Source organism: Chamaea fasciata, unplaced genomic scaffold (assembly GCF_029207755.1).
Source record: "Chamaea fasciata isolate MVZ Bird 193981 ecotype frontalis unplaced genomic scaffold, bChaFas1.0.hap1 SCAF_28, whole genome shotgun sequence".
NCBI lineage: Eukaryota > Metazoa > Chordata > Aves > Passeriformes > Sylviidae > Chamaea > Chamaea fasciata.
In genome coordinates this window covers 2,922,135-2,946,712 of record NW_027094113.1, presented here as the reverse complement: position 1 = coordinate 2,946,712, position 24,578 = coordinate 2,922,135, and the positions used below count along the sequence as shown (strand labels likewise).

Below are 24,578 nucleotides of genomic sequence, written 5' to 3'. Positions count from 1 at the left end.
CCCGAGGGGGCTCCAGCTGTGCAGCCCCCCAGCTCTGCCCCACAGAGGTGGGTACAAGGGTGGGCACAGCCCAGGGCAGGAGGGACGGGAGCGGCTTCCCCCCATCTTCGAGGCCCCGACGAGCAGCGGGAACCGCGGGTGTGCTTGAAGCCTTCGGCTGGGACCGCGGTCCCTCCCCTCCGTTGCATCCTTAGACACGAAGCGATGTTTTCGGCCCTGTGTGACCCGAACGCTGTTTCCGAGGCGGTGAGAGCATCAGGACCGGATCCCCCGGGCTCTGCAGGCCCCCGGGGCAGGGTCCGGGCCGGGCTCCGCATCCCCCCGAGTCCCGGGGGAGGGTCGGGGCCGGATTCCGCATCCCCCCGGGCTCCGGGGGAGGATCGGGGCCGGATTCCGCATCCCCCCGGGCCCCGGGGGAGGATCGGGGCCGGATTCTGCATCCCCCCGGGCTCCGGGGGCGGGCTGGGCCGGGCTCCTCAGCCCCCCGGCTGCAGCTGCGGCGCTCGGACGGCAGAGGGCGACTCAGCGCCGCTCCCGGGACCCGCCCGCGCCCCCCCGGACCCGCCCCGGGCTGGCCGCGTTCCGCCCGCGACACCCCCGGGCTGGGCCGGGCCGGGCCGGGCCGGTCCCGGCGGCACCGCCCGCAGCCTCGGGCCCCCGTGAGGCAAAGTCCTGCGGCGGCCTTGCGGCGCTTCCCCTGCGCGCTCTAGCTGTGTCCTCGGAGCCCCACACTGTCACATCTGTGTCCCCACGGTGGCCCGGAGCCCTCCCACACCCAGGACTTCTGGAGGCTGTGATGAGGTGGGGGGATTTATCAGCGGTGAGACAGAGTGTCTTAATCTTGTCATCTACTCCAGACACTGCCTGGGCATCCCCCCAGCTCTCCTGCCTCCAGGCTCCCAGTTTGGTTGGGGTCTGCAGGCAAACGTGTGGGGTAAGTCCTGCCCCAGCGGTGTGCAGGGACTCCACGGCACTGGAGGGCAGGAGGGAGCTGCATCGGGGCACATCAGGGCAGGGGAGAGCTGGCCCGTGATTCCGTCCCTTTCCTGAAACTCCAGGGCAGCCCAAGAGCATTTCCAGCTCTCTTGGCTTCCCGCAAACAGCCTTGACATTCCCCACAGGCCACTCACGCTGCACTTCAATCACCCGCAGTTATCAGCCATGGGTGGTTTCTGTATTATTTATTTCCTTCCCCAGACATCCGGCATGGAGCAAACAACCGGGATGTCCCTGCTCCCACCAGGGAATTGCTGTGGGACCTGTGCTCCAGCCTTTGCTCCCGTCCCCATTCTGGGTTTCAGCATGTCCCCAAACACAACGGGAAGCACCGGGAGCCTGTTGTTCTCTCAGGACGTCTGAAGCTCAGGAAGTACAGCCCAGTGTCTCAGCGGGTAAATCCGCTCCTGTCTCACCCTGCGTGCTCACATCGGTGTCTGCTGCATCCACAGGCTCCTGGACGTCCCTGCTTCCCCTCAAGAACCCATCTCGCCACGAAGCCAGCCTCACGTCTGCTCTGCGCAAGCAGTGCAGCCAGCACGTTTCAGGGGCAGAATTTTCCATTTTGCCCCCCCCCCCCCTTTTTTTTTTTTCCTGGGGACATAGGCCCGAGGCGAGTGGGGCTCGGGCGGCTCCCAAAGTGGCCTCGCTCGCTTTCTTCTCCCCCTTCCCCTTGGCGCAGCGACGGGAGGGAGCCGAGCCGAGGCGGGGAGACCGGCCAGGCGGGGTGGGCACCGGGGGGCTCGGGAGGGCCGGAGCCGCGGACGACGGAGCGGGGCCCGAGGGAACGGCGGGGGGCGAGTGGGAGAGGGGTCTAGAGGGGTCTCTGCCCCGCCGCGCCCCACACCTGCCCGGTCCCCGCCGCTCCCGCCCCGCCCCAGCCCGGCCCTGGGCGGGGGCACCGGCTCCTGCCCCGCCCCGCCCCGCCCGCCCGGACTTTACCTCCCGGCCGGGCCCGCGTCGTTCCGGGCCATGTGAGCCGCGGGGCCGGGCCGCGGGGCCGCACCGGCTGCGGGATGGAGCGCAGGAAGGTCTTCGTGGCGCTCGACGTGCTCTGCCTGGCGGTCGGTGAGGGCTCCGTACCGGCCGCGGGCGCCTCCGGAGCGTCTCCGCGTCCCGCGGGTGCCCTCGGTGGGGCCGCGCCCTGGGCTGGGGCCAGGTCCGCGGGAGGTACCGTGGGTCCGCGATCCCGCCGCGCGTCTGCCCGTTCTGGCCCGTGGCCGGTGCCGCCGGGCCGGGGGCAGCGTGGGAGGCACCTGCCCGGCCGGTGTCCGGGGCTCCGGGCCTCCGCCGAGAGCCACCGGCGGCGGGGGCGGGCGGGCGCCGGCCCCTGCCTCAGCCCCACCGAGCTCCGTCGGGTGTCCCGGTTCTCGTGGCCGTTCCCTTTTCCGGGAATGGTCCCGCGGGGGGGCGGGAGCCCGGTCTGTCCCTGGCCGGGACGCTGCGGGACGGTCCCGAGGCTCGGGCGGCACCGGGACGCTTCCTCCGCCGCCGCCGCCCTGGCCGCCTGCCCGCCGCCGAGCCCGGCGCTCCGCGGGCGGACGGAGCGGGGCCGGGGGCTCCGCAGCTCCGGGCCGGTGGGTTCGGAGCACCCCTTCTAGGACCCCCTCGCCCCCCCTCCAGTGCGGGTAAATGTTTCTAAAACTGCCGCAAGGAAGTAACGAATTAAGACGGACTAAAAATAAAGGCCCCGATCGGGATCGCGGCTGGAGCTTCCCTGGCTGCGGGGCGGGGGGAGGCCGCCTCCCGGTGCCGCTTCGGAGCGCGTTTCCCTCCTGTGGGCCGGTGCTTTATATTTTTAGGGGTGCTTTTTTTGGAGGATGAAATTATCCAGAAAGAAAATTGGTGTCTAATTTGAGCTGAAAATGGACGTCTGAGGTGTGCGGGGAGGAGGCGGAGGGACTGGGGCCGGTTCCCTGGCCCCGGCAGCGCGGCGGGGGTGGCGGGGCAGCCCCCGGTGCTTCATCGCCGCGCTCCCTCCCGCTCGCTCGGGGAGCGCAGGAGGCGGCGGGACCCCCGGGGCGGGGAGGCGGGCACGGGCGGGGACAAAGGTGCGGGCTCCCGGGAGACGGAGAAACAAGGGGAGGCGGAAACCGCCGGGAAAGGCGGAACTGGGAGAGGAGCCCGGCCTTAGGTGGCCTCCAGGGAGGGGGGGGGCCGCTTCCCTGGGGAGCGTCCTGGGAGCCGTCCTTGGCTGTTCCTCTGGAGGGATGGAGCAGGGGCAGCGGGGCCCATTCCAGCGGCGGGCTGGCACGGCTGCTGTGCGGCGCAGAGACCCCAAAACCCCTCTGGATCTCGGGGACGGTTTTGTCCCGGGGTGAGGTCGCAGCTGCCCGTGGGGCTGCAGTGTGCTGGGTGGAAAAGCGAAAAGACTCCTTGCTCAGGCTGACCCAGCCAGCACAGCCCCTCTCCAGAGCCCCGAGGAGCCAGGGGAGAGGAGAGACTGGCAGAAACGAGGGCTATGGGAGGATGAGGGGAGCAAGCCAAGTGCACTGGAGTCCCACTGTGCCTGGACTGGGTCATGCACCAGCACCTCCCAGCACTGGCTCTCCTGGAGCTGCTGTGAGGGTTCTGGGATGATTGGAGAGCCCTTCCCTGCCATAAAACAGGTTTGCAAGATGCCTGTGCTCGTTAATTTTATCAGCTCTGTCTTCCTAGACTGAAAGACTGGGCAGGGTGAGGAGAGGGCACAGGGTCAGGCCTTGCCACTGTTGTGCCTGGGGAGGAGTGGGGCAGCTGTTGAGGCTCTGTGGGTGCCCATTTGTGACTGTCTCCTGTGGTATCTGGGTGCTGCAGGCATCTGTGAGCTCTGATAGGGCCCTATTGCTGTCAGGGCAGGGCACTGGTGGTTTCAAGTCCTCCTGCCCGGGGTACAGGTGGCTCAGGACTTCATTCCTGGGGGGGATCCCTCCCTGGCATCGGGGAGCAGAGACTTAGGGTGGTGCTGTGTGCTGGTGTGGAGCCCGTTGGCTGCTGTCCCCAGTCCTCACCTTTCTCTGCTTTGCAGCATCTCTGCCCTTCATCATCCTGACTCTGGTGAACTCCCCGTACAAGCGAGGCTTCTACTGCAACGATGACTCCATCCGCTACCCCTACAAGGCAGACACCATCACCCACGGCCTCATGGCTGGGGTCACCATCCCCTGCACTGTTATCATTGTAAGGAACTGCCACCCCCCTTCCTCCTGGACAGGGCCATGCTGTATCTGGAAGCTGGGGCCCAGCACAGCCACCTCCAGAGCTCTGGAAGGGCAGCAACACCCTCAGCTCAAGCCCTGCTCTGCTTGGGGCTGGAGTTCCCGCTGGAGTGGCGAGACCCACATCCCATGGGACTGGTTCCCTGCAGGGAGGGGGAGAGGGCCCGTGAGCTCCTGTGGCAGGCGGGTACCAGGGGCTCCTGTGCCACAGAGCCAGAGAATCCTGCACCCCTGGGGAGCTGCTCAGTGGCCCCCAGCCCTCACCTTTTGCCCCCTGGTCTCTGCAGATCTCATCAGGGGAGGCGTACCTGGTCTACACTGAGCGTCTCTACTCCAAGTCAGAATTCAACAATTACCTGGCTGCTCTCTACAAGGTGGTTGGGACTTTTCTCTTTGGGGGGGCCATCAGCCAGTCCCTGACAGACTTGGCCAAATACATGATCGGCCGTCTCCGACCAAACTTCCTGGCTGTCTGCAATCCTGACTGGTCCAAGGTGAACTGCTCCATCTATGTGCAGCTGGAGAATGTCTGCCAGGGAGAGAGCAGGAACATCACTGAGTCCAGGTGAGCCATGGTGCCACAGGATGTGTCTCTTCCACCTGCCCAGCAGTGCTGGGCTCACAGTGGCAGTCCCAGATGGGTATTGAGGCTCTCTTGTTGCAGGACAGAGCCTGTGGAGTGGGTAGGGGTCTTGTGGGGACCACCTGGGGGCTCGCTCATGGCCTGACCCATCCCTTTTGCCCCACAGACTGTCCTTCTACTCGGGACACTCTTCCTTTGGGATGTACTGCATGATGTTCCTGGCGGTGAGTGCCGTGTCACTGGAAGCTCCCACGGGTCCCTTGCCCCAAGCACCCCCATCCCTGGGCTGGCTGGTGACCCCTGCCATGGCTGATTTCTCCCTCCTTTGCCACCCAGCTCTACGTGCAGGCCCGGTTGGTGGGGAAGTGGGCTCGGCTGCTGCGTCCCACCATCCAGTTCTTCCTCATCGCCTTTGCCATCTACGTGGGCTACACCAGGGTGTCCGACTACAAGCACCACTGGAGCGACGTGCTGGTGGGGCTGCTGCAGGGGGCTCTCATTGCTGTCCTCATTGTGAGTGTCCCCCTGCGCAGCCTGCTGCTCGGCTGGGCTCCTGCTTGGCCTGACACCGGTGTCCCCAAACCGCCTTTCCCGCTGTCCTTTTCCAGGTCCACTACGTCTCTGACTTCTTCAAGGCCCGTCCCCCCCGGCAGTGTGAGGAGAAGGACCCCGAGCGCAAGCCCAGCCTGCCCCTCACCCTGAGCGACCCCGACCACAATCACTACAGCTACAGGGGTGCCCCGTGATCCCAGACTGCAGAGCTGCCCCTTGCCGTGCTCCTGACTCCGGGGACAGGGACGCTGGCTCTGTATCCACCATTGGCTCCACGGCTCTGGGGCCCCTGGCTGACACAAGTGGGACAGCCCAGCCTGTTCCCACTCCCACAGTGCCACGGCGCCTGGCTCCCCGTGCTCGTGGTGCCGGTACCTGGTGATGCCAGCACCCTGCCTGTGGGAAGAGGACATCCTCACCCCCTTGTGCTTCTGAGTCACATCCCAAGGCTGCTGTCCCAGCCCTCCGTGCGGAGGAAGGGAGGGAGGGAGGGGAGGGTGGCACGTGGGGGTGGATTTATTGGGCTGGCAAAGCACACTGAGCGAAGAGCAAACTCCTTGGGAAGTCTGAAATTGCCTGGGCCGAGTGTGTGTTGTCCCTGTCGAATTATCCAGCCATACAAGTACAAATCTTCACAGGCGCAGAGGGAGGAGGACAGCTGCTGGGCTAGCTATACTTTTTTGGAGAGGATTAAAGCAATCCAGAGCTCTTCTCTGCTCCATTGATTACCTTTAAGAGCAGTCCTGCCCACCAGCAGCTGCTGTGAGCAAAGGGTGTCTGGGCAGGCTCTTCTCTGGCTGTGCCCAATTCTGCAGTGCTGGGAGCCAGAGCTGTTTGCTCCCCGCCTGCTTCACGCCTAGCTTGGGCAAGGGGATGCTCCAGCCTTTGTGCCTCCTGCAGCTTCAGCTGATGCTTTAGGGTGTGTGGCGGGGCTAGGGAGACATTTTCTGTGGTAAAGGAAAATAAATGGGGATGTGGAGCTGTCCAAATGTCCTGGGAAGGTGGGGGCAATGGGTACAGAGCAGTCCATCACTGGCACGTGGCTGCCTCCGGCACTGAAGTGCTGTGGGTCTCTTTTTAAAATACATGCATTTTCATTATGATGTTGTTTTTAAATTAGATCATCCTTAAAGAATGTCTGTGTCAGGTCTGTTCTCTTTTTTCATGGATGTTCCTGGCCTTGGAGTGGACGGGCTGAGGTGTTTGGGGTTTCCTTTTCCCAGGGAAAGGTGTCTGAAGCCCCTCAGCTGTATGTGGGGGCTGTCAGGGCTGCTAAGCCATTCTCCCAGTTGCTGTGGGAAAGATGGGCTTGACCAGGGCTGCTGGGGGCAGCAGCATCCTCACACCAGGAGCTCCTTGCCTGTGATGCCTGTGAGGTGTCACATTCACAGGGGTCGTGCTTTGGCTGGGCAGCCCTTTGAGCTGAAAAAGAGATGTGGCTGGCGTGGGGCTCCAAGACCAAGCCAGGTCCATCCTGGCGCTGCCTTTGCCCTGATCCAGGAGCCTCCTGCACTCCCCAGCACTGCGGTGCTGCTCTGCGAGCGAGGAGGGAGAGCAGGGAGAGGCTCTTGGAAAAAGTGACGCTTTGTGCCTGCAGCTCTCTTGGCTGCTCCGGCAGCCGGAGTGGAGGGAAGGCAGGAAGGGAGCTGAGAGCCTTGGAACAGCTGGCCTGTGTCCCTCCGCTGCCCAAGGGCTATGGTGGGGACAGGTGACAGGGCCAGGCTGGGGGGCCTGGGGGCACAGGGCCTTCTGACTGTTGGGAAGAAATGGGGGATGCTGGAAGGCAGCACCCTGGAAGCCTGAGGGTCCCCCCAGTCCCTTTAGGGGTGGGACGGGCAGTGCCAGGGTCAGCTCTTGCCCTCACTCGGTGAGTGCAGCTCCTCTGTCCTGCTGGGAACAGCAGGAAGCCCTGGGCTGGCTGCGTGGTGTTGATGTGCTTGTGCAGTGTGGGTGACTCCAGTCTAGACAAGCCCTGATCAAAAACAACCTCCCTGTGTGGAGGGAACTCCCTTTCCCTGACGCTACTTTTCTGTTTTCCTCCCAGAGCCTTCTTCCCACAAGTACTTCTCTGCTCCCCCAGCAGGGTCCTTCCCCCCATCCCAGCCCTCCAGGCTGGTTGTTTAATATGTGTTGGTGTAAAACAAAGCTGGAGGAAGTTCCAGGGCAGGGCAGCTCTGCCGCAGGGTTTGCAAACAAAGCTCTGCAAAGTCTCAGCAGCTTCTGGAGCTGGGCAGTGAGGCACAGCCCAGGTTTGGGAGCTGCCTGCTTGATTTTCCTTTGGCCTGCTGCGGTGCCCAGCAACTGCCCCAGTTCCTGGCACTGCCTCGACAGCTCCTCTGCGTAGCCAGGAACGTGCCTGCTCCCTTCCCTTGAGATCTGATTGCGCCCCTTGGATGCATCTCTGGAAAAACCAGCCGGGCCACAATGCCGCAGTGTGCGGCTGCGAAGGGCAAGGCCGGCTGCTGCCTGTTGGGAGCTCGGCTGCTCCTTCCCCTGGCTCACAGCTGTGCCCCGCTGCAGGATGGGCTGAGACCTGACCAAACTCATGGCATGCCAAGCCACACATCAGCTGCAGGATCTCCTGAGCCGTGTCCAGGCACAGCAGCCTGCTCCAGGTGTGCTCCCTGGCCCATTTCTGGAGGGAGAGGGATGCTGGCAAGGAGCTGCCTGTGCTGGCTCCTCAGCCCCATGGGTGCCAGCAGAGCACCTGGGGAAGGCAAAGCAGCTTCCTTGTCTGCTGTGAAGTTAGGGATCCATCCTAGACCTGGTCGTGACTGAATGCCACAGCACCCTGACAGTGCTGCTGCAGCTTCCAGCTGGGCCCTGCTGCCTTGAGGATCTGAGCCCTTGGAGAGGCTGGGTTGGACTCCTGAGAGGCTGGTACTGCTCCTGGGAGCTGAGGAGAGGGAAAGCAAGGTCCAAGGGTGGGATGAAGCCTGTGTACCTCTTTCTTGGTTCAAGGCTTGAACTTGTACCTCGCTGAATAGGTCAGAGCCGGTAAGAGCTCTGTCCATCCTGTTTGGTGAGTCCCAGGAAGCCCCTCTGGTGTTCAGGGTGAGTTGTGGCTCTGGGCAGTGTGATGACTTGTGATTGGAGTGTCCAACCTTTTAAGTGGGTGACTCAGGAGCCGGGGATCCAGTCCCGGTTGTGCTGGGGCAGATTTTGCCGCGGGCTGAAGCCAAGCAGCGTTGGCCTGCGAGGCATGGCTGGGACCTGATGAGTGCCGTCCTGTTCCCCGGCGTCAGCAGCTCCACGCACCAAGCACTCTGCCAACACGCCTCCCTTCCAAAATAAGCTGCTTCTGGCAGCACACAGCCAGGATCTGGCTTCCAGCCCTGCTCTAGAGGGGGCCCGGAGCTGCCTCCCCCAACCTGTGCCTCCTGGCTGCTTCCCACCGTGCCACGCAGCATCCTCCCTCCCTTCTCCCTGGCACCTGGGGCTCGTGCCGATTCCACGGGCTTGGATTGCCCCAGCCCCATGCCCGGGTTTCTCCTCGCTCTTGGCTTCTTTCCCCTGCTGAGCGGCGCAAGAGGCGGGCGAAGGGGCTGAGCTCCTCTGTGCCTGCAGCAGCTTCCAGGAGCGGGCAGCGGCCCTGCCAGGAAGGATGTTACTCATCCCCTAAACATCCCCATGCCTGGACCGCAGCCACGGGAGATGCTGCGGCCAGATGCGCCCGCGGCTCAGGGGCCTGAGGTGGCCCCGGCTCGGGGTTGTGCTGGGGGACACCGGTGCCATCGCACCCTCGAGTGGGATGTGGGCAACCCCCGCCCGAGGGCAGCCCAGGCCGCGTGGGCCTTTCCCCCTCAGCGTGGCGTGGTCGGGGAGGCGGTGGGTGCCGGACCAGGACGTGCGGAGGTGGCGGGGGTTTGGGGGGTCCGGTATGGTGGGGACGGAGTCCGGGCTGGGGTCTCCGAGCGGCCCCGGCCCCGGGGGCACCGGCCGGGAGCGGGCACTGTCCCGTCCCGCCGGGGCGGCAGGGGGCAGCAGGAGCCCGGCGGAGCCTCCGAGCGGAGCCCCGGTGCCCCGGCCGGAGGAGCCCCCGGTCCCGGCAGCGCCGCCGCCCCAGCTCCGGTGTCGCCCGCGCTGCCCGGTCCGGCCCGTCCTCCTGCGACACTGCGTGGATCCGGATGCTCCCTCCAGCCTCTTTTCTCCTTCTCCTGCTCCTCCTCCTCTGATCCCACCAGCGCTGCCTCCCCCACTCCCTTTAATCGACGTTTCCGCTGAAATGTGCCCGGTTCCACGGATTTCTTTGATCTCGCTAAGGGAAGAAGGGAGCTATAGAAGAAATTAAATTGGCCCAGAAGGAGGAGAGAGGAAAGCACTCTCGGGAGAGGTTGTTAAATGTCGCCTCTTTCTCACCAGACCACCAGCCAAGAGAGAACCTGTCCTCGCCGGTACCTGTCCAGAGTCACCTGCGCTTGGCGCTGGCCGGGCATGCCCCTGGGCAGAGCAGGTGCTGGGGTGGCACCGCTGGAGCCGACCCCGCCCCGCAGGAGCCCCGGCCCCGCTCGAGCCGCGCTGGCATGCGGGGAGCTGGCAGCCGAGCCCGGGGAAGCGGCCAGAGGGTACGAGCGGCAGTTTTGTTTTCTGCCGCTTGCCAGGGTCCGCGCAGAGCTGCAGCGCTGCCAGGGACGTGCTCTCGGGAAGCACTTGGCTGCCGAGCCCCGAGCCCTGCGGGGTGGCTGGCTCTTCCCCACAGGCCCTGGCTCCTGCTCAGGGGCAGCTCTGAGCCGTGGCTGCGGGTGAGGGGCGCGTTCCTGGGTCCTTTCCTGCCGCGTTTCTGCCATGGCATTTCTACCGAACCAGAGCTGCGCTGCCGGCCCCCCACCCCACCCCGTGGCTGCAGGTCCCTCCGGTCACGGCAGGGATCACCGTGCTCCCGGCCTGTCCCTGCCGCTGGGAGCTGCTGTGTGAGCACTGCCTGCTGGGCACACAACGTGCTGAGAGCCAGGTCGTGCCTGCCAAACCTGTGCCTCTCCCCGGCCCACTCTGCCCGTGCCGGGACGCCCAGTGTGAGCAGGCGTGGTGATGGATGGCGTTGCCAGAGCCCTGGTACCAGGGATGGCATAGAGGGACTGCTGGTGAGGAGAGATGGCAGTGACAGGACTTTCCTCATCAGTGCTGGAGTGGTGTTTCCCTACCCCTGCCAACATCGTGGTGATCCTGCAGCCAGGGGGGACAGCCCAGCCTGTCCCTAGTCCAATATCCTGAATGCCTGAGGCGTCCCCGAGCACAGCACGGCGCAGTGTGCAGGGGCTGCTGCAGGGGGGCTGTCCCTGGGGCAGAAGGGTTCAGCAGGATCTTGCCAGGGCCCTTGTTGGGGTCCCTGTTCTCTTCTTCTCCCTTGGTCTCTCCACTCAGCCAGGCCCTCATACGTGTCTTGGCCCCCTCAACCCCATAGTGTAACGCTGGGAAGCAGAAGGGCAGGGGGGACTGGGTTCCCAGGCTGGGGAGAGACGTTCAGAACAGAGATGGTGCCTCAGTCCAGCTCTAAACTGCCTTTTTTTTTTTTTTCTATTTTAATATTTTGCCTTAACATGACCTTGGCCAAATTATTTCCCCTCTGTTTGAGATTTATGGGCCTCTTCCAGAAATGATCTGTTCTGTCTACGAAAATAGACATCGTGCTGTTATTACATTTTAAAATATAATAAGGGTTGGGAGAGTGCTCTTCTGCTGTTCTCCCCAGCAGCCCCCCTCTCTCTCCAGAGCACAAACCCCACTGGTTGCTGGTGTGGGGCCAAGAGTGGTGCAGTGAGAACAGGGGCATCCCCAGCTCCAGAGTGGGGGAGTCTCTCCCTGCCTGCCCTCAGCAGAGCCAGAGTAATGGGAGATTTCCCATCTGAGATCGCAGCTGCTCTCAGAAAATCCCGGGGCTGCCAGGGAACAGACTGGGCAAAATGGGGCTAAACGAGCTGGGCTTTCCCACCGTGGGGCTGGGGGCGGTCCCTGACTAAGTAAAGGTAGCAGAACCTGGCTCGGAGCTGGAAAATCCTGCTCGCAGCCCGAGGGGCCAGCACAGCCCATCACCCCCAGGACTGCCGAGTCCTTTGGGCAGGCGCAGGGTGGCCCTTGCACAGTCCTGCTCTATTTCAGTGGGTTTGTTGAGGTTATGATCGTTATTGTTCTTTTCTTCCAGGGGCTGGAGGCAAGTTGCCGTCGCTGGGGAGGGGCTCTGGTTCTCCCAATCCGTACCCTGCCAGCTCTGCTGGCAACCAGAGTCACTGGCCAGCCACGGTCTGTCCCGTGAGCCGAGCCATCGATGCCTTTGGACGGCGGCAGGACCACGAGGATGGAGCTGTGGTGAGGAGGAAAGGGCTGCTGGCCTGTTCCCTGGATTAAGGTTAAAGAGGGGGAGAGGCGGACAGACTCCTCACAGCTGCTGCTCCTCAAATGTTTTATTTCCTGCTCAGTGTAAGCCTGGATTGACCTGCAGCAGCAGAAAATGTCGAGCAACCACCGATCTCCCTGAAAGGAGTAAAACCACCAGAAAATCCACGAGGAAACCCAAGTGGGTTGTGTGCACCTCGGTTTTCCGGCTGGAAACACGGGGGGCTTTGGGAGGACGGTGCCAGCGCTGGTGGGGATGCAGGGGATGTTGTAGGGCTGCTGGGATGGGCACACGGGCGTCCCTTTCCCTGTCCGAGTATCTGCCCATGCCAAGGGACGTGCGGTGAGGGCACGGAGCTGGGGGCTGTCATACCCCTTTCCTGGGGCTGAAAAACCGGGCTGGCCCAGGAGCCTTTCCCAGGAGCTCTGTCTGGCAGAGGGATGCTGATGCTCCCCGCCATCACACGGTGCAGGGAATTCCCGGTGAGGCGGGACCTGCAGCCCGGGAAGGGATGTGTGGGTGCTGTCGGTTAGTTTATTTTCTTAATTAAAAAAAAACAAAACCAAGAGGGAGGCGGACGGACACGGAACGGGACACGACGACTTCTTGTGTTTACCAGCAAAAAGCCCCGAAGCCGACCTGCCGCTTCCCGGGGCGGCGGGCGCAGCGGCTCCGGTGCAACGTCCCGGCTCCGTTTTGCGGGCAAAGCTGCGGTGCTGGAGGCGGGGGTCCTCGCCGAGGGGCTGGGAGGGGCCGTGCCCCGCGATCTCGCGTGGGGCGGCCCGTCTCCGGTTCCCTCTCCGTCCCCTCCGGTGCCCCGGCCCCGCAAGGGTTAAACCGCGGCACCGCCCCCTCGTTCCCCGCTCTGCCTCCCTTGATTGACACCCAGCGCGCCGGCCGGGCCTGGGCTGGCCAATGGGGAGGCAGTTCCACGTGCCCCACGTGGGGGCGGCCGCCCTCGCCGCGCTCCCATTGGCTGGCAGCGGGGGCGATTGCCCGCACGGGCCAGGCCCCACGTGGAGCTGGCGCTCGCGCTCGTTCATTGATCGCGCTCCGCAGAGCGGCGGCCGCGCGGGCGGGGCGGGGCGGGGCGGGGCGGGGGCTCGGCCCGGCTCGGCTGCACTCGGCTGCACTCGGCTCGGCCCGGCCCAGCCCGGCTCGGCTCGGCCCGGCTCGGCTCGGCTCTACCGGGCTCGGCTCGGCCCGGCCCGGCCCGCCCCGCCGCAGGGGCGCGCGCCTGGGGCCGGGGCCGGGTCTGGGACCCGCAGCGCGGTGAGTCCCGTCCTGTTCCGTCCCGTCCCGGCGGTCCGGTCCGGTCCGGTTCGGTTCGGCTCGGCTCGGTGTCCACCGGCCGGGGTCCAGCCTCGCTTGGGGCTGGGTCGGCGGCGAGGCCGGTCCCGCCCCGCGGCCGTACCTGCGGCGGGCGGCGGCGGGGCCATTGTCTGCGCGGCGCGGGGGGCCGGGGCTGGGCGGGTCCGCGGAGCCCGGAGGGAGCCCCGGGGCCCTCGGTCCCCGCGGGAACGGGGGGCGCGCGGCGCGGCGGGGCTGCGGGCGGGGCCGGGGCTCCGGGGCTCCGCTGCGGCTCCCGGAGGGCCCCGCGCCCCCGGGCAGCGCCGGGCGGTGACCCCCGGGTTCTTCTCCAGGGCCTGATCCGGAGCTGGGAGCTGTTTCCAGGCCCCGTCCCGAGCCTGCGGCGGGGCCCGCGCGGCCGGAGGGTCCCGGGCCTGTCCGGTGCCGAGGATGTTCCCGCAGAACAGGCCCCCGGTGAGCCCGCGCGTGGCCTCGTCCCCTGGCAGCAGTGCCACCACGGCCCTCGCAGGGCCTGTGCCCCCAAACCCCAGCTCCCCGCTCGGTGCTGACTAACAGACTACTGCTGTTACTGTGTGTGATGCTCGGGAGCGATGCTGTGGCTCTTCCCAAAGTGGTGCTGAGCCCCAGCGCTGCGGGTCTGGGCTTTGTGAGGTGTTGGGAGCAGGATTCCCCAGGGCGTGATGGTGATGGGCAGGCAGGGAGCTCAGCTGGATGTTGGTTGGGTGAGGACAGGCCACTAGGTCTGTGCCATGCCCAGTGCCACCCGTGGTCATGAATCCTTTCTGGCTCAGTGGCCAAAATGATGCTGACAAGGCCCTTGGTGCCTGGTTGTGACCAGTTTCCTCTCCAATAACTCCTTGTGCAACCTCCTGCATGTGCTGCTCTCCTAGATGTGCCCATAGCCTCTTCCCCGGGTGCAGGAAACCACTGGGGGATGTGGCAGCCTTGCTGGGCAGCAGCAGTGACCCTGGAGGTCCCATCTCTGCCTAGGCCCATCTCCAGGCACCCTCTGCTGCCTCAGGAGCCGCTGTTGCTGCCAGTGCCATCCCCAGCACCCCCCAGTCCCTCAAGCTGACTTACCCAGAGACCTTGGATCGCATCAAAGAGGAATTCCAGTTCTTGCAGAACCAATACCACAGGTGAGAAACTGCCAGCGTTCACATGCCAGCGTGTGAACTGGGCACTTCACAGGTGCTGGGCAGCAACAGGCTTCTCTTGGCACTGGGCAGCACCATCCAGTGTGGCAGGTGGACTGGTCCCTCCAGAGGATGGTTGTGCCAAGCATCACCTTGGTAGCTTGAAATGACTCTGTTTGTGGGGGAAAGTCAGCCTTTGCCTGCCAAAAGCCCTAGGAAGAAGTGCTGGCTTCCAGCACCCAGCTCCTGGGCTGAGCCAGAGCCATCACCTAGACCTGGAGTCCCTCTGATCCATGAGGCTGCTGTCCAGGATCACCTCCCCTTCCCCACACTGCGTGGGGCAGAGCAAGGTTTGAAATGCAGCTAAGCTTTGCAGCTCACTCCATTTGGGAAGCAGATGCTGGGGAGGGGGTTAAGAGTCCATGCAAATTATTCCCTGATGCCCAGATCCCTTTGCCATCCATCTCCTCTTTATCAGCCCCTTCCCAACCTCTTTCAGGTGGTTTTCTTGGCTTGTGCTGGGAGATGGGATTGAAGCTGAGGAGGCTGAAGCGTGTGGTACACTGGGAGGGCTCATGCTCTGTCCAGATAGGGAAATCCTGTCACTGGGAGGACCAAGGGGGTTTGATCCTTCTTCGTCTTTCTCCTCTTTATTTTTACAGCTTGAAGTTAGAATGTGAAAAGCTGGCAACAGAAAAAACAGAAATCCAGCGTCATTATGTCATGGTTAGTGAGCTGCACCTGAAAGGAGAAGGGTGGTGTGGGATCTCCTCTGAACCATCAAAGGACATGCAGGGATGCTTTGCCTTCCCCTTGCTTTTGGGTTGTGTGGCCAGGTCCTGAGATCTGGTTCCTGTGGCTCTTACTGTCGGGTATTCCCCCAAAAAGAGCTGTGGTGTTGGAGCAGGAGTTTCTGCCGCAGCTTGTGGTGGCAAATCTGCTCCTGTATGGGCTGTCCCCATTCCTGCAGGAGTCCTGGGAGGACTGTGTCTATCCTGTGGGCTGCAGCCATGTGCCAGAGAAACTGCTCCTGGCAGAGGAGCTGGGGACCGTGTTGTCCCCGTGACCTGGCCACACCGTGACTGTTTGTGGCCAGGCTGACCTGGTGTGCTAGCACCACAGAGGACTTTCTGCTTGTGAGCTCCCCTGGTCTCCAGAGCCATGCTGATGCTGCCTTCTCTCCTTCACAGTACTACGAGATGTCCTATGGCCTGAACATCGAGATGCACAAACAGGTGAGTCTGGGTGGGTTGGGAGCTCTGTACACCTCCTTGGTCCCAGCTCCCTCTCCCCACTTTGCCACCTGGGCTCCCCAAGGCTGTCCCCACAGATGACACGGGAGGTTGCTCCCTGCTGTAGCCCAGGGAAGGCTGTGCTTGTGGGGGATGCATCCCCTTCCCTGTGCTTTGGAAGCTTTGTTCTGCTCTGTGCTTCCACCTTGGCTGCCTCCTTAGCTCTCCACACACACGTCTGTGCTCTGGTTTCGGGTTCAGGGTGCCGTGCCTGGACTGTGATGCTCTTATTGTGTCAGGCAGAGAGCAGTGGTGGAGGACTTGTGCTTGCATGGCTGCTCGCAGCGGTTGTGAGTGGTCATGGGGTGACTGTTGTAAAGGAGACTGGCTTCTTCCTCAGGGCAAGGTGGGCTGCAGAGTCACAGCAGACTGATGGGCTCTGACTCGACACCTTTGCAACTGTCTGCTGCCCACTGGCCAGGAGCATTCTGAGGAGAAAGAAGGATTTTGGGGTGTGAGTGCAGGGTGGGCTCTCCGGGGGCTCAGGGCTGCACATCCTCCCTCGCTGCTTCCCCATCCCTCCCTCCCTCCCTCCCTTCCTCAACTCCCTCCCTTCCTCCCTTCCTCCCCTGTGCCGAGCTCCGGGTCACCAGCTGCTCTGAGACAGAAGGTTTCTTCTCATCTATTTTTAAAGAGGCTGCGGAGGAGCCTGGCGAGGCGCGCTGCCGCCGCCTTCCTGCCCGCCCCGCGCCCGCCGACGCCAACTGTTGCGCGGGGGAGCCGGCTCGGGTGGGCACCGCGGCCGTTCTGGCCCCTGTCCCCAGCACAGGGCAGGTTGTCAGTCACTCCTGGCCAGCTTTGTGCCCGCTTGGAGGGTGTTCTGCCACTCTGGGGTGCCCTCCTTGTGCCGGCATCCCTGCTGAGGCTGAGGTGTGAAGCTGCCCTTGTGAGGGACGATGCCAATGATCCGCCCGGCCCGGAGCCTCTCCCTGGAGGGCTGCGAGCTCCTCTCCTCTGGCTGCTGGTTCTCTCCCAGCCCTCTCAGGCTCGTGTTTTCTGCCAGCCCCAGGTGCCGCTGGCCGCCGGCCAGTGAGCTGTCGGCACTTTTAACAAGGGCCCGTAAGTCTGCTCTGACAGCCAGCGGCCATTGTGTGAGGAACGGGAACTGCCGGCTCAGGAGCCGCGGGTTATCGCTGCCCTGGGAGGATTGGGTCGCTGCCTCTCCTCCCCTTCCCCCAAATCCTGCGCTGCTCACGGGCAAAGGCAGGTCCTGAGCGCGCCAGAGCCCCCGGGGCAGCGACTGCCCGTGGCCACGGAGGACAGAGGCCGGGTAGTGCCGTGGTGTGGCCTCTGTCCTTGCTGTGCCCCGTGCCCCCAGGGGCTCAGCAGTGCTGGCACCAAGGGCCAAGCGTGGGGGTTTTGCTCTGGGTTTGTTTGGAGGGAAATGGGGCTGGGGGCTGGCTGTGGTGGTGCAGCTCTCCAGGCAGCCACAGGCTTGGCAGGAGAGGATCAAGACAGGAACGAGCAGGAGACGTTAATTTTTTTTTTATTGTTGCTTTGTTTTTGGCATGGAAGGGGCCTGTAGCTTTCGGTAAAACCACCTCCCCGAATCTGCCTGGCCTTGGACTTGCTCACCGCGAGCCAGAGGGGAGGCGACGGTGCTGGTGGCTGGGGGGGCTGCAAACAGCGTGATCATTTTTCATGCTGAGAGCGTTAAAGTGCCAGTAAATTGCACATTAACGAGTGCGAGTGAATTGGAGGCAGCTCTCCCCAAGGAGCTGCTGCCCATCAGTGCATTAGGGAAGAGAATCCATCACTGCCGGCCCCGGGAGACAGCTAAATCCTTCCCAGAACTGCTGGCTGCCAAATCTCCTTGCTCCCCCCTCTTCCTTTCTTTTCTTTCTCCTTTTTCCTCCCTCAGAAGGGGAAGTGAGGGCAGGTGCCAGATTTTTTCTGTGCTCTGGGGCTGGCAAGAGCAGGTCGGCAGCTGCTCTGGAGGGCAGCAAAGAGTGTCCCTGGGTCTGTGCCCCCACACCAGCCGGGCAGTGCTGTGGCCCTCACCCTGGCACTTAGGCACTTGCACCAGCTGGGCGTGGGAGATGTGCCCAAGGTCCTGGCAGGGAGAGTCAGTCAGGGGTCAGTTCTGCCCCTGGAGCCCTTCAGCCTTTGGTCTCCTCTAGGGGCTGATAAGGGGTCTGGGTTCAACCCTCTCCTCTCAGCCTTGTGCTGACTCCACAGTGTTTTCATCCCACCAGGGTGGACAGGGAGCTCCTCAGGGCTTGAGACAACATTTTACCTGGACTCCTGTGCCTGGGACATCCCCTGCCCATCCAAGAGCGGAGGGATCCCTCCCACACCAGGGTTTAGGGAGAGCTGCTGATCTCTGTCCCCTCTCCGATTCTGGGGACGAGCCCCCAGCTCTGCGTGGGCGTCTCCGCTGTTGCCTGGAGCAGCGTCTGCTCTCCCGGCCATCAGCAGGGGCAGGAGCCTGTCCCCGCAGCCTCGGGGACTTCTTTCCGGGGTTGTGTCTGTGAGGCCGGGGATGGCTGAATGTCTGTGCTCTCCTCTCGCCGGAGCTGTGCGGGGTGGGGCCGGTGGGGGCCCTGGACGCTGGAAGGGGGGTGGCACGGGAACAGGGGGCCCTGGTAGCTGGCGGGGGGGGTGCCATGGGAACATGGCACGGCACAGCACGACGCTGCTCTCTCTCCCCGCGCTCTGCGCTCTTGATTGCCAGTGGCACTCGAGTGTTGCAGAAAAACAGCAGCTGGAAGGAGAGCACCTCTCCAGGGCTTCCTGTGGGCTGGGAGGGCGGCAAGTAGTGGGCGTGGTGCCGGCAGGAGGCTGTTTGGAGGGCAGGGGGGAGCCTGCGGGGCCGCGGCTGGTGGGCTCGGGGCTTGCTTGGGGGTGGCCTCGGTGGCATGGGCCGGGAGGCTTCGTGTCCCTGGCAGGGAGGAGCTGGAAGCCATCCAAGAGATCTCAGGGTGGGGATGGACGATGCTGGGTTTTGAAAGGGGTGTTGTTAGAACAGGAATCGTCCCCACAGGGTGTTTCTGCCTCGTAGTGCTGAGCAGCAGCCCTTGGGGCTGAGTGTCAGTACCCTGAGACAGCCCGGGCCAAGCACCCGTGGTGAGGGGGCTCTCCTGACAGCATCGGGGCCCCTCAGCCAGGGGTCTGCTCTGCCCCTTGCCCTGATGGGCTCTTGTCTCTCTTCCCCTGCCAGACGGAGATCGCCAAGCGGCTCAATGTGATCTGCGCCCAGCTCATCCCGTTCCTGTCTCAGGAGGTGGGTGAGCCCTCGGGCCCCTGCCAGGTGTGCAGAGCTCCTTTGGGGCCCAGAGAAAGAAACGAGCCTGCCCCAGCCCCATTCTTGTCTCCCCACAGCACCAACAGCAGGTGGTCCAGGCTGTGGAGCGAGCGAAGCAGGTGACTATGACCGACCTGAACGCGGCCATCGGGGTACGTCAACCCTCTGCCCGCCCTTTCCTGCCGCTCCAGGGCCAGGGCTGAGGGGCTCTGCCATGATGGCACCTCCCGGGCTCCTGCCATCCCTGGGCTGAGCCCCCTCCTTCCTCTGGCTGCAACCCCTGCCCCTCGTGCCTTCTCCCACTCGCGGCTGAATCGAGGGGAGGAGAGGGGCAAACCAGACTGGTTTGTGGGCTGCCAGCAGCACTCGGGGTGCAGGAGATGCAGCTGGGGGTGGTGGCTGGCATGTCTCACTGTGTCCTCGTGGCCTGGGTAGAGTGGGGTCACCACCATCCCCACTCAATTATTGCCTCAAGACTGCAGCAGGTCTCCCATCCAGCCCAGGGTGGGAGGGGTCGGTGGGAGGGATGTGGTGGCCCCCAGAACATTACAGGGGGAACCTCGGGTGCATGCCCTGCCCCTCCACACCCAGGCCCAGTTGCTGACTGACCCAGGGCTGCCTCTTGCCCCTCACTTGCCCAGCAGCTGTCCTGGCACAGCCCTTCGACTCTGCTCTCTCCTCTCCTCTCCAGCACCAGCTCCAGACCCAGCACCTCTCGCACCACGCTCCCCCCATCCCGCTGACCCCCCACCCCTCTGGAATGCAGCCCACTGGCCTGGCTGGCATCAGCAGTGCCTCAGGGCTACTGGCACTCTCGGGGGCACTGGGGGCCCAGGCCCAGCTCCTCGCCAAGGATGACAGAGGAGTCCATGACACAGAGTCCAGGGGTGAGTGTGGGGGAGCCAGAACTTGGGGTGTCTGATCTGAGTGAACCTGCTCCCCATGCCCTTCTTACCTGGACACTTCCCTGGGCTGGGGGTCAGAGCTGGGTGGAGGGCACTTGTCCATGCCTCAGGGCTACCAACTGGGCTGGAGGGGCAGGGGGCTTGCAGCAGTAAGGGGTTTGGGTGGGGAACATTCTCCACTGACCAGCACCCTCATGCTGAGGTGGGCTGGTGTGAGGTCTTCTCTGGAGGGGGCCTGGGACCACCCTGCTGCTGTCGTGCTGGTCTGGCCCTGCTGTGAGCGCCCCAGCATCCATGGGTGATGTGGGTGACTTTCCTGTGGGGCTCTTGGTGGTGACACAGTGTGTCCTCCTTTCCCTCCTCCTCCTGCTGCTGCTCCTCTGCGTTGCCACAGCGACGGACCGAGACCCCGGCCCCGTAAGTGCCTTTTTCTTCTCTTGCACCATTCTCTGGTAGCACCGGCTGTGATCAGGACACAGGGCTGGGCTGGGAGTGCTCCTGGAGTCAGGCCTGCCTTGGTGCTGCCTGTCCCAGGAGCTGGGCAGAGCATCCCCAGCCACTGACACTGCGTCCCCTCATCCCAGAGCTCCCTGGCTCTGTCGAACGGGGAGCGCGCACGAGCCATCGCCGAGTACCTGAGCAGCAGCAAGAAGAGGAAGGTGGAGGAGAAGGACTTTGTTACAGACTATGTGAGCCGGGGCTGGGGGGCTTGGGGTGACCCCATCCTCTCCTGTGGGGTGATGAGTGGAGCTGCCTGTGCTCCGGCACAGCTCCAGGCAGGAGTGAGGGTGGCTGCAGCCCCTCTGGCTCCAACCATGCTCCATGTTTCAGGGCAGCGATGCAGACAAAAGCGAAGACAACTTGGTGGTGGATGAGGTCAGTGTGCTGGGACACTGGGAGGGGTCTGGGGTCAGTGTGAGCTGTCCATCCCTGAGGGTGGGGCTAACAGGCTTCTCCAGGCAGAGGTGGGCATCACAGGGAGGTGCCAGTGGGAGTTGTGCTCCCTGACCCTCGCCAGCAGCAGCAATGAGCCCCAGGATCCAGGCTGGCAGCCTGGCCCTTACTTGAGCCATCAGCTCCCCATTACCTGGGACATCTCTGCTCTCCTGCCTGCTCTTCTCCCTGCTGATTTCCCTCTCCTCCCCAGGACCCCTCTTCCCCTCACAGCGTCCACTCCTACTCGTCCCGGGAGAACGGGGTGGAGAAGGTCCCACTGGGCAGGAAGGAGGCCATGCCCCTCAGTCCGACCTCCATGGCCTCCTCCAGCAGCACGTCCCCATCTCGGAGCAAGGATGCACCCACGGTATGTGTGACTCACCTGGGGCCTGTGCTTATGTCCTTGCAGCCCAGGCTTGGCTATCAGGGTGGCCAGACATGGGTCCCCACGCCTCCAAACCCACGGGGCAAAGTGCTGGAGGGACAGGGAGGGGCTCCTGTTCCATTAGATCTCACCTCAAATCCCCTCCCCCAGACCCTTCAGCACTGTCTGGGCTGGGTTGTCATTGAGGGGGAGCTAACAGAGACGCCCTGGCAGGGGCGTGGTGCAGTTGCCACCTCCCCATTCTGTTCCTGACAGGTGGAGAAGGCCGGGACGCCCAGCCTGAAGTCCAGCACCCCCACCTCCCAGGGTGACACCCTCCCAGGCTCCAGCAGTGCCCAGCAGTTTCGTCCCGCCGCTGCCAAGGTCCCCGTGGACCCTCTGGGTGAGCTTGGCGCCGCTGGGGTCTGGGTGAGACTCCAAGCCTGTCTCCAGGGCCCCATCCCTTCACTCTGCCTCTCCCCACCAGCCCTGGGCCTGAGGAATCCTCTGGGAGTGCAGAGCCCCTACTCGGCTGCCTTTGGCTTGGCTCACCCTGCGGTGAACGGGGACGTGGCCGGGACCGGCGCCTACGCCAGCCTGCACCTCATGTCCCCGCAGCTCAACGGGGCTGCGGCCGCCGTGGGAGCCGGCGGCTACGGGCGCTCGCCCCTGGTGCGTGACCTCGTCCCCGTGGGGCTGTGGGGCCGCGGGGTGTGAGCCCCTCTCACCTGCTGTCCCCTCCAGGTGGGCTACGACCCGCACCCACACATGCGCGTCCCGGGGCTGGTGACCGGCATGCAAGTGGGGACCTCGGGGAAGCCGTAAGTGGGGCTGGGCTGGGTGAGGGGGGGTGGCTTGTGGGGCTGAAGCTGGGTTGTGTGGACAAGCTGGGGGCAGCAGGGATGGGGAGCACAGCCTGGAGGAAAACCTGGGCTGTGGTTGTTGTGTGCACAACTGGCATCACCGGGTGTATTCTGCTCGTGAATCTGACTCCAAACCCTGCTGCCTGTGTCAGACCCGCTGGGATCTGCATGGGACCAGCCCTAAACAGGATCCCGCTCTGGTTCTCAGTGCTCTGCTCCCTTGCAGTGCCTACTCCTTCCACGTCAGCGCCGACGGGCAGATGCAGCCGGTGCCGTTCCCCCCCGACGCCCTCATCGGCTCCGGCATCCCCCGGCACGCGCGGCAGCTGCACACCCTGACCCATGGCGAGGTGGTCTGTGCTGTCACCATCAGCAACTCCACCAGACACGTCTACACCGGGGGCAAGGGCTGTGTCAAGGTCTGGGACGTGGGGCAGCCGGGCACCAAGACGGCCATGGCTCAGCTGGACTGCCTGGTGAGAAGGAGGAGGAGGAGGAGCAGAAATGCCTGTGGACTGGGGCTGGGAAGGGGAATGTGCCCCTGTTGCAGTGGGGGGGACAGAGGGGCCTTTCGCATCTGCGCTGAGAGAAGGAGATGTGTCTCCTGCAAGGCCCTGTGTGCTGATTGTCTCCTTCTTGCCCTGCCCTGTCGCCTGTGCCCCCCGTTCAGAACCGTGACAACTACATCCGTTCCTGCAAGCTGCTCCCCGACGGCCGCAGCCTGATCGTGGGGGGGGAGGCCAGCACCCTGTCCATCTGGGACCTGGCAGCCCCCACGCCCCGCATCAAGGCTGAGCTCACCTCCTCTGCCCCCGCCTGCTACGCCCTGGCCATCAGCCCTGATGCCAAAGTCTGCTTCTCCTGCTGCAGCGACGGCAACATCGTGGTGTGGGACCTGCAGAACCAGACACTGGTCAGGTGAGTCTGGGGCAGAGAGGAGCATGGGCAGAACTGCTGGGGACTCCTCGGGCCAGGGACCATTCAGTCCCTTGCAGAATGTCCCTGCCCCTCCCTGCGTCTAACCCTGGCCAAGGGACAGTGCCTGTCCTTGCAGCTCCTCACTGCTGAGTGCTGCCCTGCCCACACTCTGCTGCAGGTGCTGGCTGCCCTGACAGCTGTGCCCTCGCCATCTCCATCCCCCTCTTTCCCAGGCAGTTTCAAGGCCACACGGACGGTGCCAGCTGCATTGATATCTCCAACGATGGCACCAAGCTGTGGACAGGAGGGCTGGACAACACCGTGCGCTGCTGGGACCTGCGGGAGGGGCGGCAGCTGCAGCAGCACGACTTCAGCTCCCAGGTAGGGCTGGAGCCCTGTGGCAGCACCCTGGGGCCGGGTGGGGCCTGCTGGGCCACGGTGTGAGCCTGTCTGTCCCCTCAGATCTTCTCCCTGGGCTACTGCCCGATGGGAGAGTGGCTGGCAGTGGGGATGGAGAGCAGCAACGTGGAGATCCTGCACGTCACCAAGCCCGACAAGTATCAGCTGCACCTCCACGAGAGCTGTGTCCTCTCTCTGAAATTCGCCTCCTGCGGTAGGCACTCCTCTCCTGGCCCCCCTTGCTCTGGAGCCTCACGGATGCCACTTCTACTTCTGTCCGTGTGCCGCAGGGCTCCTTGCACTGGGGGCAAGCATTTGTCCTGGTAGCCAGCCCTGTCCCTGGTGGATGACAGCCAGGGAAGGGGTATCCATCCCTCTTGGAGCGGTGCTGGCTGCTGGAACCGAACTCCTCTTTGTGTTCCCTTGGCTCGTGGTTGGCAGAGATGTGGCTGCCTCTCTGTGTGTTTCACAGCCTGGGCGGGATCTGCTGCTGGGATCCAGCTGCTGGGTCTGGTTTGGTGACATGAGGCTGCGTTGTCCCTCCACAGGGAAGTGGTTCGTGAGCACGGGGAAGGACAACCTGCTCAACGCCTGGCGGACGCCCTACGGAGCCAGCATCTTCCAGGTGAGCAGCCAGCAGGGTCGGGGGTTCCTGGGGGTGAGGCTGCCAGGAGCTGCCCAGTACAATCCACCTCTAGTTGACGTGTCAGCAATAAGGAGCCCCATAACCTCATCCCTGCAGCCTCCCTGGGTCCCCAAGGAGTGGGAGCTGGTCTGGGGCTTGCTCTGGGGCTGCTTCTTGTGCTCACCCCTGTTCTCTGCAGTCGAAGGAAACCTCCTCCGTCCTCAGCTGCGACATCTCCACGGATGATCAGTTCATCGTGACCGGCTCAGGGGACAAGAAAGCGACAGTTTATGAGATCATTTACTGAGCCCCAGAGGTGCCAACTGCGGGACAGGCAGGTGTCCACATGGATGGACAGGTGGACTCTACCTGCCCTGCTGCTGACTTCCCAAAGAACATGCAGCCAGTGGCTGTGGCATCCCAGCTGGAATAGAGCCGAGAGGGGTGGAGGTGGCCCTGGGACCGTGGCCAGGCATCGTGCAGGCTGCTGCTCGGGGTGGATTTCCTAGGGACTTTCTCCTTGTTTTGTTCTTTGTGGGTTTCTTTCTAAATCTAGACTGTGGGAGTTGGAGATGGGGGGGGAGGTCTGGCATTGTTAGGGGTTTTGTTTGGGTGCTTTTTTATTTTTTGTTTTTAACTTTTTGTTGTGGGGGTTTTTATTTGTTTAAGGCTCTGGGCCTGCCAGGGTGGATGGGCTCTGGCCTCACTTCCCCGTGTGCCTCCCAGGGTGTATTTAATAATAAAAACTAACCAAAAAAAAGGCAGCTGTGCCTTGTCCTGGGCAGTAGCCTCGATGCTCTGTGGGAGTGGGATGGTGCCAGGTGAGGAGGACCAAGACCAGGGATGGAGCCTTGTCCCCTTTTGTCACAACTCGCTGCTACTTTCCTGTGCTGAGGTGGGTCTGAGGCAGCTCCTCCGTGGGCAGA

General features: G+C 63.7%; 2 protein-coding genes across 5 annotated transcripts; both read left to right on the top strand.

Annotated features, from left to right (window-relative positions):
* The first annotated feature begins 1,886 nt into the window (after positions 1-1,886).
* PLPP2 (phospholipid phosphatase 2) lies at positions 1,887-6,463 on the top strand. Its single transcript, XM_066205872.1, has 6 exons — positions 1,887-2,064; positions 4,004-4,155; positions 4,481-4,758; positions 4,943-5,000; positions 5,113-5,289; positions 5,385-6,463. Exons 1-6 carry the CDS (start codon positions 2,013-2,015, stop codon positions 5,520-5,522), a joined length of 855 nt encoding a protein of 284 aa, XP_066061969.1. The 5' UTR covers positions 1,887-2,012; the 3' UTR covers positions 5,523-6,463.
* Positions 6,464-12,898: 6,435 nt separating this feature from the next.
* LOC136302355 (transducin-like enhancer protein 1) lies at positions 12,899-24,416 on the top strand. 4 transcript variants are annotated; one of them, XM_066205816.1, is made up of 21 exons: positions 12,907-12,931; positions 13,303-13,423; positions 13,961-14,109; positions 14,769-14,832; positions 15,297-15,341; positions 18,559-18,621; positions 18,720-18,761; positions 19,334-19,529; positions 19,942-19,964; positions 20,132-20,236; positions 20,379-20,423; positions 20,695-20,850; positions 21,124-21,250; positions 21,335-21,519; positions 21,592-21,668; positions 21,937-22,186; positions 22,381-22,628; positions 22,862-23,009; positions 23,091-23,241; positions 23,576-23,652; positions 23,852-24,416. In XM_066205816.1, the coding sequence occupies exons 2-21, from the start codon at positions 13,400-13,402 to the stop codon at positions 23,957-23,959; spliced, it is 2,283 nt and encodes a 760-aa protein (XP_066061913.1). In that variant the 5' UTR covers positions 12,907-12,931; positions 13,303-13,399; the 3' UTR covers positions 23,960-24,416. The 4 variants fall into 4 exon arrangements, with proteins under 4 accessions (XP_066061914.1, XP_066061913.1, XP_066061912.1 ...); XM_066205815.1 differs by having other exon boundaries at positions 18,720-18,794; XM_066205817.1 differs by lacking the exon at positions 23,852-24,416 and having other exon boundaries at positions 12,899-12,931; positions 18,720-18,794; positions 22,866-23,009.
* Positions 24,417-24,578: the final 162 nt, after the last annotated feature.